General features: G+C 46.9%; 2 protein-coding genes across 5 annotated transcripts in view; one reads left to right on the top strand and one right to left on the bottom strand.

Moving 5' to 3' along the window:
- The first annotated feature begins 26 nt into the window (after window positions 1-26).
- Window positions 27-19007, top strand: DGKA (diacylglycerol kinase alpha). Of its 4 annotated transcripts, none has more exons than XM_081060522.1 (24): window positions 27-161; window positions 5649-5796; window positions 6232-6305; window positions 6637-6769; window positions 7021-7095; window positions 7554-7603; window positions 7967-8041; window positions 8228-8347; window positions 8459-8573; window positions 9091-9179; window positions 9304-9423; window positions 9632-9730; window positions 9920-10000; window positions 10238-10311; window positions 10472-10546; window positions 10941-11026; window positions 11117-11206; window positions 16637-16797; window positions 17039-17103; window positions 17336-17426; window positions 17721-17919; window positions 18012-18132; window positions 18320-18380; window positions 18651-19007. In XM_081060522.1, the coding sequence occupies exons 2-24, from the start codon at window positions 5733-5735 to the stop codon at window positions 18732-18734; spliced, it is 2202 nt and encodes a 733-aa protein (XP_080916648.1). In that variant the 5' UTR covers window positions 27-161; window positions 5649-5732; the 3' UTR covers window positions 18735-19007. The 4 variants fall into 4 exon arrangements, with proteins under 4 accessions (XP_080916648.1, XP_080916647.1, XP_080916649.1 ...); XM_081060521.1 differs by lacking the exon at window positions 27-161 and adding an exon at window positions 719-961; XM_081060523.1 differs by lacking the exons at window positions 27-161; window positions 5649-5796 and adding an exon at window positions 886-961.
- Window positions 19008-19194: 187 nt separating this feature from the next.
- PMEL (premelanosome protein) overlaps window positions 19195-19813 on the bottom strand; it is a gene marked incomplete at both ends in the record, with an annotated part of 3876 nt that continues 3257 nt past the window's right edge. The window contains one exon of the mRNA XM_081058978.1: window positions 19195-19339. Coding sequence (XP_080915104.1) covers window positions 19195-19339 — 145 coding nt within the window. The remainder of the gene's footprint in view (window positions 19340-19813) is intronic.

A 19813-nucleotide genomic window follows, 5' to 3' on the forward strand; every position in this document is an offset into this window, starting at 1 on the left:
GGCCTCTGTCTCTCTACCTTGCTCTACCAAACTTCACCACCATCCATGCTGCCACCAGAGCCTTAACTCCGAAACAGATTCCAGACTGGAGAAGCTGGAAGGATCTTCCTTCACCTTCTCTTTTGGCCAGGGCCTGCTACACCACCCGCCAAGGCCAGCAGGTAAAATGGGACGGTTGGGCATAAAGAAAGGGTGTTCTTTGTACCTAAACCTCCACCCCAGGAATTAAGGGAAAGATCTCAGTCTTGAGAGAAGAAGATGTCCTTAGACTTGGGAAAACAAGTCTGAGACATTTTCTTGAGGTGAAGAACCTGGAAGTGGGCAGATTCTCACAAGTAGTGTCAAACAGTGTGGAGCACATGGGGGGGGGGGGCTGTTCAGGTCTCAGGATGTGGAGTCTGGAACTCTGGCCTTGCCGCTGTGAAATCTCCTGAGTATGAATTTAAAAGTCAATGGTGGATGGAAAGCAATTGGAAAGGTAAGTCCCCAGATGGCAGCAATTAGGAGAGGATGAGACCTTGGCTGGGTGGGCAGCGGCCAAGCTATCCCATCAACAGCCCTGCCTCCTGTCTTGGACTCCAGTGTCGGAATGAAGGAAGAAGCTGTGAGTGATTGGAATGAAGAGAGAATAGAAACAGAGCTGGTCCTGGGGCGGGAAGAAAATGAGAAGCTCAGGATGTGGAGAAAGTGGCACAGACCAGAGCCCTGGAGTAGTCGTGGGAGGGGGTGGAGGATGAGGTTTGGTGAAATAGAAACTGAGGCTTCTCCAGACTGGCAGTTCCCAGAGTTGGGGGTGCCTGGCGCCGGCGGGCGGGCGGGGGTGAGGGGCGGGCAGCTGTGTCGTCAGGAGCGGGGCGGCCCGGCGGCGGCGGCGTCTGCCTGGCCCGTCCCCTCCAGCCCTGCTCGGGCTTCAGCTCACGCGTCGTGCTTCAGCTCGGATCGCGCGCCCTCGGCAGGCAAGGTAGAGACCCCGCGAGCCCCCGGCGGCCGCCAGCCCTACCCACACGAGCAGGAGGGGCGGGGGTCGCAGGAGGGGACTCCCCGCGGGCTGGGGTAGGGCTGCTGGGCGGAGAAGGAGGAAGCGTGACAGCTGGAGAGGGTAGATACCTAGCAGGGTTTGCGCCAGGACGCGGGGGCAGCGGGAGGACTGGGCCAGAACCCGGTAGGCAGCGTTCCCCGCAAACCTTCCCCTCCATCCCTCCCGCTCTCTCGGAGGGATGGTGCAGCTAGGCTCCCAGTGACCCGAGTCCAAGGAAAGTCCGTTTTGGAACCTCCACAGCGCTGCAGCAGTGGAGAAGGGTTCTTGTTTGGCCTCCTGGTCCCCAACTTCCCACCACTCTCCTTTCCACACCTGTCACCGAAAAGTTTCTGAAACTGCCTGGGTCTGAATACGCTTTTCACCTTTAAATGGGGGAAATGAGCTTTACTGAAGAAGAAATGCAAATATTACTGGGCATCTCCTCAGCTTCACAGCGAATGAGCGAGCCCACATGCCCCAACTGTGCCAACATGGGAACTTCCTCCTGTATTACACAATGACACCCCCACCACACACACAAACACCATCCCCTTAATCAGGCAACACTACCATCTGTGAGGTTTGTGGAGGCTTAACGAATTTTGAGGCTTCAAGCCAAATGACTCCCTCTCAGGGGCCACTAACTGAACTAGTAGCAGGGATGGGCAGGGACGAACAGACCCTCCCTGGGTCCCAGAAAAGGAGAGGAGGATTCAGGCGCTGGTGTTGTTAAGGGATTCGGAAGTCCAGGTAATCAAACGTGAGCCCAAGAAGGAGTGCCTGCCCCTTGGGGTTCCTTGCTGGGTCAGCCCGAATGTTCTGGGGGCATAGCTGATTCTTGACTAACAGTAAACATGGGGGACTTGGAACGTGAGCAACGAATGTTGAAGTGAAAAAGAAAACTAAATTTTAGCACTGGCTTTGAAAATCATATTTATCGCTTGGTTACCAGCAATTGTAGTATTTGATGTTTAAAATAAGATCTAGAAAACCAGAGACACTAAGATTCAATGGAGTGGACTAAGGACAGGATACGTAGATTCTGGGCATGACCCTGAGAGAGTTGTGCTCTCTCTGGGCCTCAGTTTTTCTCCTCTGTAAAATATGAGAGTTGGTGCCTCCCAGGTCTGAGGATGTTCTAGGATTCTGTCTCCAAGTCAACTTCTAAGTTTCTCACCCCAAGTTGGAAGGGGCTGGCAGGGAAACCAGAGGAGGGAAGGGAAGGGTGAGTCACAAATAGCTGGCTGGCAGGCAGCAAACCCCACCCTCCCAGCCCTGGCAGTCGTCTGGACTAGCCCAGGTTATAGCCTCAGGGTTGGGATGGAGCAGGGAGGACAAAACTGGACTTGTTCCAAGTCTTAAAGGTCCCAGGATCTTGCAGTTAGCTGCATTTCAACAACAGGGGCAGCTAAACTTTCGAGAGAAGTAAGGAGGACAACTGAAAAAAATCCCAGGAGCCTTATGTCCAAGGTCTTAGCCCTGGGCTGTCCTTACATGCTGATAACCTACTTTCTAGCCACCTCCTCACCCACAGGCAAAGTGCAGGATCCTGATACTACATGTCTGTGCCTGAGATATGATGGGGGGAAGGTGTACAATGGGGCTTCACTCATGCTCAGAGTTCCTAGAATTTATTCCTGGGTCAAAGACATCGTTTTTCCTGATCTCCAGATGTGTTTTCTTTAGGTACCACCCTTGTATAATGATAACAACAACAACTGACATTTATAGAGTTCTGTGCCATGCAGTTGCTAAGCATGTTGCATGTATTATTTAATCCCCACATTGTGACTGATTTCTCTAGGTACCCATTTTACCAATGAGAAAACAGGTTCAGGAAGATGAAATAACTCATTCAATTAGCTAGGATTCTAACATGCCTACCTAATTTAAAAGTCCATTCTCTTAACCTTTATACTACATTTCAGACCTGGGGGATAGGAAGGGTCATTTTGAAAACAGAGACAAGAGAGAAGTATTCTGTCCTGCCATCCCTTGTTTTCTCTCTCCCTGTTACTTTCTCTCAGATTCCATTTCCTAGAATCTTGGAGCTATCTAAGAATCCCCAGGAGTAATCAGAGCAGCTAATTAAGCCATACAGGCCCCATTAGCCATAAGACTATTATGTATTCACTACATCTATTGTCACTAGAGATTATAGTCATTGAAAAGGGCCGGATGGGTGGAGTCCTTTCTCCAGAATGTCAATGTCCCAGAACCCTTTTCTGAGTGTTTCCAGAGTCCCCAGAAAAGGAATGGTGTGCTACATAGAGGTAGGCAGCAGAGATGGCTCAAGGACAGAGGCTACAGAGAAGATTCTTGCGCTGTCAGAAAGGAAATTCTTGTAGGTCCTGACTGCTTGCTTGAGCTTGACCCAACAAGCCCTAAGCAAGTGGGCAGAGAGGAGGAAGAAGGTCACAGTCTTGGATGGAGTACAATATAAGTGCTTTGTAGCGTCACTCATTCATTTAACAAACGTGTTTAACACCTACTGTATGTGCCCAAACTTCCTCATCCTTAGTAGCAAGATGGACACTTTGGCATCTCATTTAACCATATTTGTGTTAATATTTCCAAAACGTGACTCCGTAACTTTGCACAACTATTTGTACAACCAACATGGAGCACTTATAACATGCTGGGCACTGTTTTAGGTATTGGGGAGACAGTAGTGAAGAAGACTGACAAATTCCTGCCCTTGTGGAACTTACATTTTGGTAGAAGACAAACAGTAAACAAGGAAGAAAATAAATTAGCAAGATAATTTCCACTTGTGATAAGTTGTATGAAGGAAACAAAGGAGGGTGTTGTGCAAAAAAGGGGGCTACTTTACAAGGGAATGATCAGGGACGGTCTCTTTGAGGAGCTGACTTCTCAGCTTAGGCAAGAAGTCAGCTCTGCCAAGAGTGGGGAAGGGTACTCCTGGCAGACAGCAGTAAGTCTGATGGCCCTGAGCAGGAAAGGACTTAGTGTGCTTCGGAACAGAACAGAAAGGAGGGCTGTGAGACTAAAGGGCAGTGTGTAAAGGGGAGAGTGGAACAAGAGGAGGACAGAGAGACAACCAGGGGCTCTGCCATGCCGTTCTTGGGTTTGAGCTTTGGCTCCTCCATTTGTCTCCTGCCTTGGGAAGTCCCAGCCTCTTTGAGCTCCAGTTTCTTCATCTCCAGAATGACTATGCCAATAATTTTCTGTCTCATAGGATTCGATTTTAATTGATAATACAATAATAACTATCATTTTTTGTAGGCCTTCTATATGCCAGGCATTATACTACCGTGTTTCCCCAAAAACAAGACCTAGTCGGACAATCAGCTCTAATGTGACTTTTGGAGCAAAAATTAATATAAGACCTGGTCTTTTTTACTATAAGACTGGGTCTTATGTAATATGATATAATTAAGATAATATAATGTAATATAACATAATACTGGGTCTTATATTAATTTTTGCTCCAAAAGACATATGAGAGCTGATTGTCCGGCTGGGTTTCATTTTCGGGGAAACACCACAGGTACTTTCAATACATTATTTGACTTACTCCCCACAGCTGTGAAAGATAGGTATCATTCTGCCCATTTTACAAATGTAATTTGCCCAAGTCACACAGTGGTATCAGAGCTAAAAATGGAACCCAGATATGACTAACCCTAGTTTGGTTTAACTCCAAAACGGTGCTTTACTGTAGTAACGTGAGATATTGTTATAGCTGTTGTTGAATCCTCAAGGCAAGTTGCCCTCTGCTACTTGGTCCCCAGGCCAGTGGTCAACATGATGCACGTGATGGCTCCTCCTGGGTCTCTGGGTCTCATAGCTGAAAGGTGGTGCTCCTCAAATACTGCTGGCTAACCTAGCAGGGTAGAAGGAAGACCCCAGAATCCGAGACTCACCCCCTCAGCTCAACCCTCCTGGAACTGGGAAGTCAGGCAGATGCTGTCTTCCCTTACCTCCTCCTAATCTCGCGCTCCTCGGTCCCCGCCCTTCCCGAGCCAGCTCCGCGGGACACAAGCGAGGCGGGACCCGGGCTGGGGTCCCGGCCAGAGCTGGTTCTGTGTCGCGCGTCAGAAGCGCTAGAGGTCGTTGCGGGACGTGGGTGGCTGGGGAAGTAGGTGACAGAGCCCCGCTGAGGACCGAGGCTGGAGGCGGAGCAAGATGGGGTCGTGGCCCGGGAGGTGTGTCGGCAATGCAGTGAGAACCACCTGGAGGGTCGGGATTGCGGGATCCGTGATGGGAGAGACTGCAGAGACTGGGGGTAGCGGGAGAATCGGTAGAAGCAAGCGAGAGACAAGCTCACGGAGACATACACACTGGGAAAATGGGGTTGGGGACAGGAAGGTGAGGGTGGTCGGAGATGAATTAAGACAGATGGGGGCGGGGAGAAATCAAAGAGCTTGAGAAAGATCCAGAAATGAAGAGAGAAAGAGATGAGTCAGAGAAACAGGCAGAGGACAGGCACTGTCCCGGAGAGATAGAGACAAATGGAGAGGAAAACAGGGAAAGGAAGAGACTGAAGGAGAGATTCTGAGACAAGAAAATGACAGAAATAAGTGGGAATGGACAATTAACGGAGTAGACAGAACCAAAGAAACTCTGTTGGCTCTTTCAGCCACATGCTCTTGTCATCTTCCTCCAGACCTACCCTTGGAAGAGGAGGCCCAGGTACCAAAAGTACTACTACCCAGCTGCCTTTGTGGCCATCCTTAAGAAAAACAGAAAGATGGCCAAGGAGAGGGGCCTAATAAGCCCCAATGATTTTGCTCAGCTGCAAAAATACATGGAATGTGAGTCTTCCTTTCAGTCCTTCAGTTCTGGAGACCTTACCCCAGAGTATTCCTCTTCTTCCTTCTAATTCAGCCTCCGCGACCCCCATCCCCCAGTTTCCCCAGTGGATTTGAGCCAGTCAGCTCCTACGATATGCTTATGATTAGGAAAGGGAGGAGAAGGAGATGGGGAAATGCCTGGGGTCTCAGCTCTCCATTCACCTTCTCTGAACCTTGACTGCCTGCTCCAAGTTTCAGAGAAGGAAGTAAAGAGGGGTACCACTTTGGAGGATCTGAAATGTTTTTCTCTCTGTATGTCTGTGTATTTTGAAATTTGTTCTTTTTTCATCTCACTTGAATCTTTTTTTCCTGTTAGATGTCTGGGTGGGACTCTGGCAGAGGGCAGGGAGAGCTGAACCAGGCTAATGCTCTTCTTTCACTCTCTTTACACCTTAGACTCCACCAAGAAGGTCAGTGATGTCCTAAAGCTCTTTGAGGATGGTGAAATGGCTGATTATCTCCAAGGAGATGTGAGTGGCAGCTAGGAAATCCTCTCCTTGACCAATTCCTCCCATCTTTGTTTTTGCTACTCCATTGGGATCCCTAGCTTCCAAAGATTGTTCTGGGCCCACCCCTTGCTCTCCTTCCTTGAGATACCCCAGCATCCATTGTTACGGCAGCTATTGCTTTCAGACAAAGCAAGATATTCTATTAATTCAGGACTCAGCCCAAGAAACCACACTCCTGTCTTGGATGCTTCTCAGATCTGTATTTATTGTCTCTGTCCCCACTACTCCCAATTCTTCATTCCCCGACTTCCATCCTGCAGATTCCCCAGGGTAATGCTTGCTCTCATCATAGGCCATTGGGTATGAGGGATTCCAGCAATTCCTGAAAATATATCTGGAAGTGGATGATGTTCCCAGTCACCTAAGCCTGGCACTATTTCAATCCTTCCAGACTAGTTACTCCTTAGAAGAGACTGTGAAAAAAGGTATGGTCATGTAGATGGGACTGGGCTGGGCCTCCAGAAGAGAAGTCAAATTAGTGTGTGTTTTGGGGTGAAAGTTGAATTGAGTCATATATTAAGGGCAGGGTTGGGGGCAAGAGGTGGAAGTTGGCCAAGCTGGTCTGGGAGCTAGAAGAAGGAAAATTAAAGAGAAGAGTTGAAACAAACAAAAGAAAAGAGAAGAGCTAGAGTGGCGGGCACCCAAACCTCAGATCTGCTGTACTTTTCGCAACCAGATATGGTATGTCTCAGTGATGTCTCCTGCTACTTTTCCCTTCTGGAGGGTGGCCGACCAGAAGACAAACTAGAATGTGAGTTGTCATTCTGGATTGGGAGAGGGGAGGAAAAGTGAAGGGAGAGAGGGTGTTCCCCAGCCTTCCCTCATTTTTTCAGTATTCCTAAGCACTGACAGGGTCAGACAAAGGTGGTGTTTGAGAATGGGCCCATTTCCTCTGTTCCCCCAGACTCCTTATACCTAATGCCATGCACCATAGTAACCCCAGTTCCCATGTCTTGTACATTTTCATGTGGCTGGCCTGGGGTGTTTGGGGGTTATGGAAGGTGTGTACTGTCTCCCCTATCACATTCACTAAGGGTGGAATCCAGGCCTGTTTCCCCTCCCTTTTTGTCTTCTTTTCAATCCCAGCCCCAAGCTTTGGGCTCTTCATCCAAAAGGTTTCTCCCCATCTCTTTGTTTCCCCTGTATTCTGTTATGAATTCTTTGGGTATCCTCACAAACTGATCCTGGCCCCCCTAAAACACCCCACAGTCACCTTCAAGCTGTACGACATGGACAGAAATGGGATCCTGGACAGCTCAGTGAGTTGGGGGACCTGTATGCTGGGCAAGGGAGTTTGTGTCCATTTGTCTGTGCTCCTCTGTCCCAACTCTTCTAGGATCTTAAGAAGCAGAGGAAGCTAAAGGGAGAAGTTGAATCCTCTAGGACTAAATTTGGGAGTAGGTTCAAAGCTCTTGACTCCTAAAAGAGGAGGCTGGAGGCATGAATTGGGGGCTGCCTTGCAAACATATGAACACACATAGACACTCATTTAATTGGCAGAGTCACCTGAGAATGATAGGTGGGTTTGGGGGTGGAACCCAGGAACCCTGATTTCTAGAGAATGGTTTGGTTAGTGGTAGAGAAGTGGGATATGCCTTTGGCTCTTACCTCTTGGCCCCCAGGAAGTGGACAAAATCATCATACAGATGATGCGAGTGGCTGAATACCTGGATTGGGATGTGTCCGAGCTGAGGCCGGTAAGGCAGTTCTTCCTTCCTGTCCCTTCTTACACCTCTCCTTGGTGAGTCCTGCATATACTTTACCCCATCTCTGAAAGGCAACCCGGTTCCCTTGGCTAGGATGGCTGGACTGGGTGTCCTAGAGGGCCATGGAAAGGTGTCAGACTCACACCAAAAGTTCCCCCCACCCTATTCTCTGCTCAGATTCTTCAGGAGATGATGAAAGAGATTGACTATGATGGCAGTGGCTCTGTCTCCCTAGCTGAGTGGCTCCGGGCTGGGGCCACTACCGTGCCACTGCTAGTGCTGCTGGGTCTGGAGATGGTGAGTAGGAAAGACTTTGAGGAGGGGTAAGGCAACTGCCTGGGGTTGTGTTTGCCAGAGGTTGGCCCTCTAAGGGCTCAGACACTCCCTAGCATCTGCTGTGCCTCCCAGACCCTGAAGGACAATGGGCAGCACATGTGGAGACCCAAGAGGTTCCCCCGACCAGTCTACTGCAACCTGTGCGAGTCGAGCATTGGTCTTGGCAAACAGGGGCTGCGCTGTAACCGTGAGTGATGGGGCCTGGTAGTATGGGAGCAGAGGGGCAGCCCAGCTCTCTGCGGGAGCATGGCGCTCTGAACTTAGCAAGACCTGGGTTTGAATTCTGGGCTCTACCACTGACTAGTTATGTGACTTAGTTAAAGCTTAGTTTCCTCAGCTGAAAATGAGGTGATTGTGAGCAGGAAATAAGTTGATGCAAGAAAAGTGCTTCACCCGGTGCATGTACCTACTTTAAGCCTGCAATAAAAATTAGCAATGTTATTGTTATTTTTATATCTGGACCTCCTTTACATTATCCAGCTGGTTATTGGCACATGGATGGAGTGGGGATAGGCATGTGGTAGCAATTGCTCTTTTGGGGGAAGAGTGAGGAAAGGGCATAGGTCTTGGAGGTAAGCCCCCACCCTAAATTTCTATTCTGTACCACACCCTCACCGCAAAGGGTTATAAGTCTTGTTTCAGTGAGTGAGGAGGAAATAGGGGGAGGGGCTGCAGCTAAGGCTCTGACCTTCCCTCTCGCCCAGTCTGTAAGTACACCGTTCATGACCTGTGTGCTATGAAGGCCCTGCCCTGCGAAGTCAGCACCTATGCCAAGTCTCGGAAGGACATTGGTGTGAGTGATCCCGTGCCCACCCATACCCTGGCCCTGGCCCTGGCCCTTGGCGCATTGCTGCCCTCATCCTTTCTCCAGCCCTTGCTCAGACCCTCTCAGACAAGGGATTGCCTTTCTCCCCAAGGTCCAATCACATGTGTGGGTACGAGGAGGCTGTGTGTCTGGGCGCTGCGACCGCTGTCAGAAGAAGATCCGGATATACCACGGCCTCGTCGGGCTGCATTGTGTGTGGTGCCACCTAGAGGTGAGTTCGGGAGCTACGCCTCCAGCCTCTGCCTTGGGGCCTCTCCTTAAGCGGCCCTCTCTCCTCCTGCCAGTCGGCTGCCTCCCCGATGGCATGTGCCATACAGTCACAGTTGCCCGTGCTCCCAAGGGTTCTCCGGTACCAGACCCCCAAGTTGAGAGGTGACGGGTTCCCTTCATGATTTCTCCATGCCCACCTTGTCTTTCAGATCCACGATGACTGCCTGCAAGCCATGGGCCACGAGTGTGACTGTGGGCTGCTCCGGGACCACATCCTGCCCCCGTCTTCCATCTATCCCAGCGTCCTGGTGAGACCCGTGGGCAGCAGCTGGGAGGGGACAGAAGTGCTTCCTCGATTTAAAAACATACATACATACAATGCCATTTAGACATAGCATTTATGTCTTGAATACTTTTAGTGCTCAAGTCAGACTCTCATCTGTTTAGGGATTCACACACAATCCAGCTTTCTTTCCTCTGCTTCTCTTCCTTCCTAGGCCTCTGGACAGGAGCATAAAAGCAAAATAAGCCAGAAGATCGTGGATGATTTAAATTTGAGCACCTTTGAGGCTCTGCGGGTACAGGGCTGAGAGGCTTGGGTTTCGTGGTGGGAGCTTGTTTTTCTTTGCTGGAGCCCCCTTCCGGAGAATGAAGTGGGAAACTTGGGGAAGGGTGCCTGTTCTCCAGAAGCCCCACCCTGGTAGGGGAGGGGGAAAGTATCTTGGGGGTAATGACAGCCTTCCATGTGGCTCTAGGGCCATCTTCACTCTAACAAAACCTTACGTTCCTTATCCTTGTTTTCTTTCCCCATGCAGATTGATCCTGTTGCTAACACCCACCCACTTTTGGTCTTTGTCAACCCTAAGAGTGGTGGAAAGCAGGGGGAGAGGTGAGAAGAGCTATACTGGGTCTTCTAAGATGGAGGGGGAGGACCAACAGAGGTTGAGAATCTGTGTGTATGTAGAGAACATACCTTGAGGAGGACATCAAGAGGGTGGGGTACAGAATCTCCATCCACCGCCATGAGCTTTCCTTTTTCCCTCCCACAGGGTGCTTTGGAAATTTCAGTATCTACTAAACCCTCGACAAGTGTTCAACCTCCTAAAGGATGGTCCTGAGCCAGGGTGAGTTTCAGTTGGGTGTTGTATCACACAGTGTTTGTGTGTGTTGGGAGAGAGCAGGAAAGAATGCATGTTGGGAGCAGAGGGCTAGGGGATCCCAAGAAACCAGAATTCAGAATGTTGCTTTTACTAGGGTCACTAGGTATCCCCACCTCTGTGGTCTCTGCTTCATCTTTGTTCCATTCTCAAAGGATGGAGATACCAGTTTCTCCCTAACCACTGAGGAATGGCTATAACTTTCCTCATTATAATTTTTCTCTGCCCTTAGTGGAAACAAGTCTTTTGACAAAGGGGAAGGAGATCATATGTGCAGAAAAGAAGTAATCTGCCTGTCCAGGGGTTTGGTAGCCTTGGTCTTGCTATCTTTCCTCATCTTCTCTCTCACCTTTTGTCTCAGGCTTAGATTTTTCAGAGAAGTTCCTGATTGCCGGATTTTGGTGTGTGGCGGAGATGGCACAGTAGGATGGATCCTAGAGACTATTGGTCAGTGCAGGGAAAGGCTCTGGGCAGGGGACTGGGCAGTGGGCTTCCAGAGCTAATTCCCTCCATCCATCCCTTCACCTACCTCCCCAGACAAAGCCAACTTACCTGTTGTACCTCCTGTCGCTGTGTTGCCCCTGGGCACTGGAAATGATCTAGCTCGTTGCTTAAGATGGGGAGGAGGTAAGTGATTAGAAATTGTTTTCCTGGGAGATGGGTAGAGTTAGGTTGGAAGGGAAAGGCACCCCTAGAAGGCATCTAGGCATCTGGTGTACAAAGAGGGTTGAGGATGTAGAGGCCCAGGTGTGTGGGTGCCAAAGTGGATTGTCCCAAAGGAAGAGAGCTTTGAAAGAAACAAGGACCACAGTCTGAACCTAGAAGGGTCAAGGATGGCAGTCCTATTCCTGTAAATCCAAAAATATCCTATTTCTCCCCACCGACTCCTAGGGCTCAGAGCATCAAGGAATATGGGGGTTAGGGGAAAGACAATGTGGGATTGAGGAAGGTTGTATAAGAGCTAAGCCAGATGCTGAGTGATGGCACTAGCAGTGAGCTTGCTGAGATTTATTCATTCAACCAGCTAATCAAAGGGCATTCATTCATTCATGATCATTTCTTCCCATCTATTGCAACACTCTCCTGACAGCACTCGCATTTCTAGTCTCTTGCTCCCTTCAAAGAGAAAGAGTTCAAGGGATGGTATTGGTAGTTAAAGAGGTCAGTGTGGGGCAGATTGAGTTTGAGGTGTACCTTGGAGTTGAGGCTGTTGGACTCACAGTCCAGCTCTGAGGTCTTGCAGAGAAGGAGTCTCCTTATCCGACCCCTCTTCAATAATAGGGGTCGGCTAAGGAGAGTGAAAAGCGTTTTAGGTGGAAGAAGTTGTGTAAAGCCAGAGGAGCCACCAACAACATGCTGGTGCTTTAGGAAAAGTGTGAGTCATTCATTGTGACTGGAACATCGGGTATAAGGTGGGCAATGGGGAGAGGAAGGACTGAGTTGAGCACAGTCCATATGATGGAGGGTCATGAATGCTGTGCTAAGGAGTTTTTAACTTTATCCTGCCAGAGACTGAAAGCTGACAGCTCACAGAAATGATTTGTATCATTTGCCTTGCAGCGTTTTAACTTTTTTACTTTGGTTATTTCTAAGAAATGGGTCATGTATACTTCAATTCACCACAATCCCCTGGGCTTACCTTTCTAACCTGAGGCATTTGAATGTGTAATTTCTGAATTGTGGGGAACTCTTAAACTCATGAAAGATGTAACTTAAAAGAAAAAAATAGGTATGTGTGTGTGTGTGTGTGTAACTCTATTTAGTAAAATTTCTCTCTATGTAAAACATTACTCCAGAAAGTAGGAATATCTCTAAGTACATATTATAATTTAAATCTTTTTTTTAAAATACATTTTATTGGGGAATACTGGGGGACTCCAGTGTGTTTCTCCAGGGCCCATCAGCTCCAAGTGGTTGTTCTTCAATCTAGTTGTGGGTGGAGGGCGCAGCTCAGCTCCAGGTCCAGTTGCTGTTTTCAATCTTAGTTGCAGGGGACGCAGCCCACCATCCCATGCGGGAATTGAACCCGCAACCTTGTTGTTGAGAGCTCACGCTCTAACCAGCTGAGCCATCCGGCCACCCGATATAATTTAAATCTTGTATGTAAAATATGACCAGTTCTTTTTGGCCAGTTCTTAAATCTTCAACATTTGACTCTGTTTTCATTTCAGTATTAGACACTTTGAAATCATGTATTTTGAGTCTTCACTGTGTATTCTGCAATGAGACTCTCATAGCAGTTTCTGCTATGCAACTGAATCATGAAAATAATGATATAAATATAGCACTAATGAAAATTTGTGCTAATATTGAAAAAAAACACCCATAAGATGTGAAGAGGGGGAGATGCAAGGAATATTCTGTGGGAGCTCTGTGGAGGATGGTTTGGAGGAAGGAGACAGGGTAGGAAAGTACCTGTCCTGCAGTAGTCTAGTCAAGAGATGTTGAACACAAAAGCAAAGGCAGCAGAAGTGGAGTTCATGAGGTAGAGGCCACAATGCTTGGTAACTAATGGGTTGTGGAGGAGGAGGTGAAGACAAGTCTAGGACACTTTCTAGGTTTGTAGACTGAGTAGATGACGGTGCCATTTACTAAGATAGGGAGTACAGGAGGAGGACCAGTTTAAGAAAGAAAGATAGATTTGGTTTGGGACCTATTGAGTTGAGGTGTCAGTGGAGCACCCAGATGGAGAAGTGTGGTAGGTAGTTAGAAATCAATATTAGGAATTTAGGATAGAAGTCACGGCTGAAGATATATGTTCGAGAGCCATCTGCTCCTGGGAGGTAATTAACATCCTGAGAGTAGATGAGTTACCCAGGGAAAAAGGTAGGAAGAGAAGGTGGATAAGGACAGCAAGATCCTGCTAAACACTCTCTTTAAGAGCTGAGCAGAGGAAGATAAATTATTAAAGTAGTCTGTATTAGTGTCCTATTTCTGCTATAGGAAATCACCACAAACAGTGGCTTAAAGTAACACAAATTTATTATCTTGTAGTGCTGGAGGTCAGAAGTCCAAATCAGGTCCCGCTCTGCTAAAATCAAGGTGTTGGTAGCTGTGTTTTTCCTAGAGTCTCTAGGGGAGAACCCCTTGCCTTGCCTTTTCCAGTTTCTAGAGGCTGCCTGCATTCCTGGGTTAATGGCCCCCTTCCAACCAGCAATGTTATCACTCCAACCTCTGCTTCCACTGTCATGTCTTCTATGACTCCTCTCTTCCCTTCCTCTTTCACTTATAAGGACCCCTATGGTTACCTTGGGTCTACCCAGATTATCCAGGATAATCTCCCCATTTAAAACTCCTTAATTTAATCACATCTATAAAGTCTCTTTTGCCATAGAAGGCAACAGATTCTGGAAATTAGGATGTGGACATCTTCGAGGGGCCATTATTCTGCCTACCACAGAGACTAAGAAGGAACAGTCAGAGAGGGCTCTCTGTAACTTAGAGAGTGGTAGTTTAGAAGCCAAGTGAGGAATTTCATAAGTTAAAATGAGAACTAAAGATATACTATTGGTTTTGGCAGGAATCCTTGGCAATCTTTGCCAAAAGAGTTTCAGCCGGGTGGTACGGTGAAAGGCAAATTACAGTACGTTGAACCATCAGTGGAATGTGAGGATGTGAAGACCCATTTTTGTAACCCTTTTTGTTTTCCTGATTACAAAAATAATACATGCTTGTGGTAAAAAATAATTCAAACATTTCAGATACACATGACAAGAAAGTGAAAGATCCCTGTAATCTACTCCCTAAAGTTTTGGAGTCATTTCTCCATGGTTTTCTTTCTAGACACATACTAATATATATTTAAGCAATGAGGTCATTTTATAGATGTTTTTCTTCTTTTTTTAAACTAAACAGTTCATCTTGGTTATCATCATATTTCAATACATTCAGGTTTGCCTCACTCTTTTTATTACTGAATAGCATTCCATTGTGTGACTATGTCATCATTTATTTACCCAGTCCCCTACTGATAGACATTTGGGTAGCATTCAGTTTTTTATTACAAACCATGCTGCAATGAACAGCCTTGCACATCTGTCTCTGCACACAGACGTGAGAATTTCTCTAGGAGAGATTTCTAGAAGTGGAATTGCTGGCTCCAAGAGTCAACATTTTACATTTGATTATTTTCTTTAAAAAATACACAAATAATACATCAGTACATTTTGACTAAAAAATTTTAAAAAGTGAAATGTGTAAATCTTTACATACAGGTTTCTTCTTCCCTACCCCTCGCCTCCCAGAGATAACCACTGTTTCCTGTTTGCACTCATTTTTCTGTTTTTACGTGCACACACGCATATATAACACACTCAACTTTTAAACAAACATAAATGGGATCATGCTACCCAGATTGTTCTGGTTTTTCTTTTTTCATTGAATAATACGTCTTGCAGATCTTTCCATGTTAGTGCATATAGATTTCATTCTGTATTCAATAGCTGCACATTATTCCGTGGCATGGATTTGCCATAATTTATATAACCTTCCCCTACTGATGGGCATTTAGATTGTTTCCAATTTTTTGCTGTTTTAGAAAGAACCTCAACAAACTTCCTTGTACATCCATCTCTGTGCACATGTGTGTTAGTTTCTGTAGACGAAATTCCTAAAAGTGGAATTGCTGTACCAAAGGATATATTGGATAAAATTTGATAACATTTGGATAAAAATTGCCAAATTGCCTTCCAAAAATGAAATACCAATTTATGCTCCAACTAACAGCAAATGAGAGTGCCAGTTTATTCATAATATCCTTAACACTTGGTTTTCTTAATCTCTTCATAATTTGTCAATCTGATAGGCAACAAAAAGTTACTAATTGTTTTAATTTGCAATTCTTTTAATTATTACTAATATTGAGCTTCTTTAATATGCATATTGGTCATTTGTATTCTTCTGTGATTGGCTTGTTTCTGTTATTTGCCCATTTTTCTATTGACTGTATAAACAGTGATTTGTGAACCTTTTTTGAATATTGGGGAAGTTAATCTGTTATATGTGCTATAGCTATTTTCTCCTGGTTTGTATTTGTTTTTTGTTTGTTTGTTTGTTTGTAGGTATCTGTTATTTATATAACTATACAGAAATTTTTAATTTTAATATAATTGTGATATCAATCTTTCCCTTTTTTGACTCCTAGTTTTATATTATGCTTTAGAAAGGCCCTTCTCACTCAGATTATGAAAACATTCTCTCATGTTTCTTCTAATAAAAATTCTGCTTCCTTTTTTACATTTAAATTCTTGATCCATCTTGAATTTTTTATTAAAAAAAATTATTACATTTATTGTGGTGACATTGGTTAATAAGATTATATATTTCAAGTGTACAATTCTGTATACTGCATTGTGTGTTCACCACCCAAAGTGTCCTTCCATCACTATATATTTGATCCCCTTTACCCTTTTCTTCCACCCTCCCAACCTCTCCGTCTCAAATTTATTTTGGTGTAAGGAATGACTTTTACACCGAGCATCATTTATTGAATAATCTATCGTCTCTACTTATTTGAAATGTCATCATATACTAAATTCTTATACATACTTGGGTCTATTTCTGGGTACTCTATTCTTTACTATTGAACTTTTAATTTTATTCATTGGGCCAGTACAGTATCACACTGTTTAGACATTATTGCTTTATACTGTGTTTGATCTGGTAGAATGAGGAGAGAAAGTGTCAATGGGGGGAGGTGGTGGAGAGAGAGAGAGAGAGAGAGATAGAGAGAGATTATTCCCGTTCATCACTCATTTTTTTAATTTTCCTGTCTATTTTCTCTAATCTTCCAGATGAACTTTGGCATTATTGTTAGATGTGTACATACATTGGGAACAATTATCCTCCATGACAGTGTGGAGAAAGGGTCAGCAAAGTCTATGGGACATTGGTCCATGGGAGCCATACCCAAGCACCCTGCCCTCCCACTGGCAAGGGCTGGGAGGATATGCAGCACCAGGGCAGAGGATCCCTGGGAATTTGTGGAGCTGGGAGCTAAAAGGAGGTCTCTTTGGAACCTGGGACTCAGTGATAACTTGTCTTCTCCCCCATCCCTAGGGTATGAGGGACAGAATTTGGGGAAGATTCTCAAGGATTTAGAGACGAGTAAGGTGGTACATATGGATCGATGGTCTGTGGAGGTGATACCCCAACAAACTGAAGAAAAGAGTGACCCAGTCCCCTTTCAAATCATCAATAACTACTTCTCCATCGGTGTGGTCAGTGGAGTGGGGCATGGGGAAAGGGAGGAAGTGGAGGTTCAGCAGGCAGAGGCTGGAGGAGGGCAGACTGGGAAGGTAGAGGTTAAGGGAGCTGTGACAGGGAAATTGGGGGTGGGGTACAGTGGTGTGAGTTGCAAGAAAAGAACATGGGACATACTGCTCCCAAATGGAGGAGTTAAAGAAAGTTCTGTGCTAAGGGGAGGCAAGCCTCTGATTTTCCATGCCCTGAACTCCCCAGGATGCCTCTATTGCTCACCGATTCCACATCATGCGAGAAAAGTATCCTGAGAAGTTCAACAGCAGGTGAGGGAAAGTGGGAGTGGGGTGGGCATACACAGTGGCAGGGACCAGCCTGTAGCCAAGGCTGACCAGAGCACTTAGTGACACCACTAGAAAACCCCTCAACCCAAAGCTACCCTGTTCCACACGTGACTGGAATCAGGAGGTTGATGCCCTCCCCAGTCACTTGCCTACCACTGCCAGCACTATGTAATTTGTCCCCTCCCTTCTGGGCCTTATATTGGGGCTGACACAGAATGAAGAACAAACTATGGTATTTCGAATTTGCCACATCTGAATCCATCTTCTCAACGTGCAAAAAGCTGGAGGAGTCTTTGACAGTTGAGGTGGGTGTGATAAGACCTATCCCGACGTCCTTTTCAGCTTTTTTTTTTTTTTTTTTACCTTTTCAGCTTTTTATACCTTAGTTTCTCCCTCCATGGGCACCCTCAAGAATTTCCCATATCTTGAACCTCTACTTTGACCTCCCAGCTCTCCAATTCTGATTTCCCAAGTTCTAAGATATATTAGTCCCTATTTCTCTCCATTCCTTGCAAAACTCCAATGTGTTTTCTGGTGGAGGGAGGGGGTCACATCCTTGATTATGATAGAGGTAAGGATCTGTTTTCTCCTCCCCTCAGATTTGTGGGAAACCACTGGATCTGAGCGCCCTGTCTCTAGAAGGCATCGCAGTGCTGAATATCCCTAGCACGCATGGTGGCTCCAACCTCTGGGGTGATACCAAGAGACCCCATGGGGACATCCATGGAATCAACCAGGCCTTAGGCGCTGCAGCGAAAGTCATCACTGACCCTGACATCCTGAAAACCAGTGTACCAGGTGGGAGCTGAGTGGGCGGGCCTAAGGGGGGAGGTGTGACTTTGGAGGCACCCTGCTTCTGCAAAACCTGTCTCACTACTTTCCATCCCCAGACCTAAGTGACAAGCGGCTGGAAGTAGTAGGGCTGGAGGGTGCAATTGAGATGGGCCAGATCTATACCAAGCTCAAGAATGCTGGACATCGGTTGGCCAAGTGCTCTGAGATTACCTTCCAGTAAGGAAAGCTCTGGTAGGGGCTCTGCGGGAAGGAGTGGGGCCAGCAGTCCAGGGTCATGGGAAGAGTGGAGAGGGGCTGTACTAGGTCTTCCTCACTACCAAAGGGTCTCACAGCCAACCTAAGAAACAGTTTTGGTATTTGGTTGGTAAAGAAATCTCCACCAATCTGCCTTGGCCTCCCACAGCACCACCAAAACCCTTCCCATGCAAATTGACGGAGAACCCTGGATGCAGACACCCTGTACAGTGAGTATTGCCTGTGCCTGCCAAAAACGGAACCCTCGCGCTCATGGATCCTAAATCTCCATTCCATAGCTTTTGTACTTCCTCCTGATGCGTTAAGTTCCCCTGTGCACCTCCTGTCACATCCTGATTTCTTAGCCCCTGGCCTTCCTACGGTGGCCTCTCTAGGACCCCAGCAACCCACCCTGAACCCTACAGATCTTCCCCCAAATCTCCCAGCTCCAGCGCCAAGGCTCTACGTCCTGCCTCTGAGCATGTCCCCCTCCCTTCCAGATCAAGATCACGCACAGAAACCAGATGCCCATGCTCATGGGCCCACCTCCACGCTCCTCCAATTTCTTCGGCTTCTTGTGCTGAGAGGGATACCTCAGCCTCTAAGCTGGCCTTGAACCCACCTCCCTGGACTCTACTCCCTAGGCTCTGTGTACTGCTGCCACACCCTCCTGCCAGCTCAGGGGAGTGTTCCTTCACCCTCACAGTATTTATTATCCTGCACCACCCCTACTCTTTCCCATGCACATGTGTGCACACGCATGCACACACACACAAACACACACCACAAACACATACACTGAAAGTGCCTCATCAGAATAAAATGACTTTTTCCCCCAAATGGGATATCTGTTAAGTAAATGGTATACCTCCTTCCTTTATACCTTCATTCCTTAAATGACAGACTCTCCCAAGAAGCAAGGAGAAAAACAGCACCAGGTTCTGAGTATTTATTTCAGGTAGTGGGCATCTCTAAGGGGAGACTGGAGGAAAGAATAGGCATTGCCATCCACCTTGGGTAAATCATGGCATCACATGAGAGTACTCAGACCTGCTGCTGCCCATTAAGGAGGGGGCTGCTCTCACCAACGGAGCAAGAGCGCAAGACCCGGGGCAGACGCAGCCAGTGGGTGCTACCATGTGGCAGCTGGGGAAGGAAGATAGATGAGCCCTGCTTCATAAGTCTGCGCCTGATATTGGGAGAAAAAAGGGGAAACTGGTTAGCAACGGACAAGGGCAGCCCATCTGCATCTCAGGAGGACACACCCATATCCCAGGTTTACTTGGCCTTGATCCTAGCTCCCTCCCCTTCTCCTCACAGACAGGGTTTATCCTCTCTTGTTTCTATGGTAACCTCAGTCTATTCCCCTCTCCCTATGAGCTTCCCTGCTTTGAGGATCTGGCACTCCAGGCCTGAGGATCTGTCCTCGCAAGTGGAAAACTCAGTTCACCCAACCTGCTCCACTCTTGATATTGCTAATAACAACAGTCATCAATTTCATATTTATTGCATTCTTGCTTCAAAACCAGGTGCTTTGTCCACATGTCTAATGCTGACAACAGCCTCATAAGGCAGGTATAGGTTGTCCTATTTTTCAGAGGCTCAGAAAGATTAAACTATTTCCCCAAGATCCCATCAGCAAGACTGCAGCCCAGGCCTGTTT

The sequence above is a fragment of the Rhinolophus hipposideros genome, assembly GCF_964194185.1.
Source record: "Rhinolophus hipposideros genome assembly, chromosome: 9".
In the NCBI taxonomy this organism is placed as follows: domain Eukaryota; kingdom Metazoa; phylum Chordata; class Mammalia; order Chiroptera; family Rhinolophidae; genus Rhinolophus; species Rhinolophus hipposideros.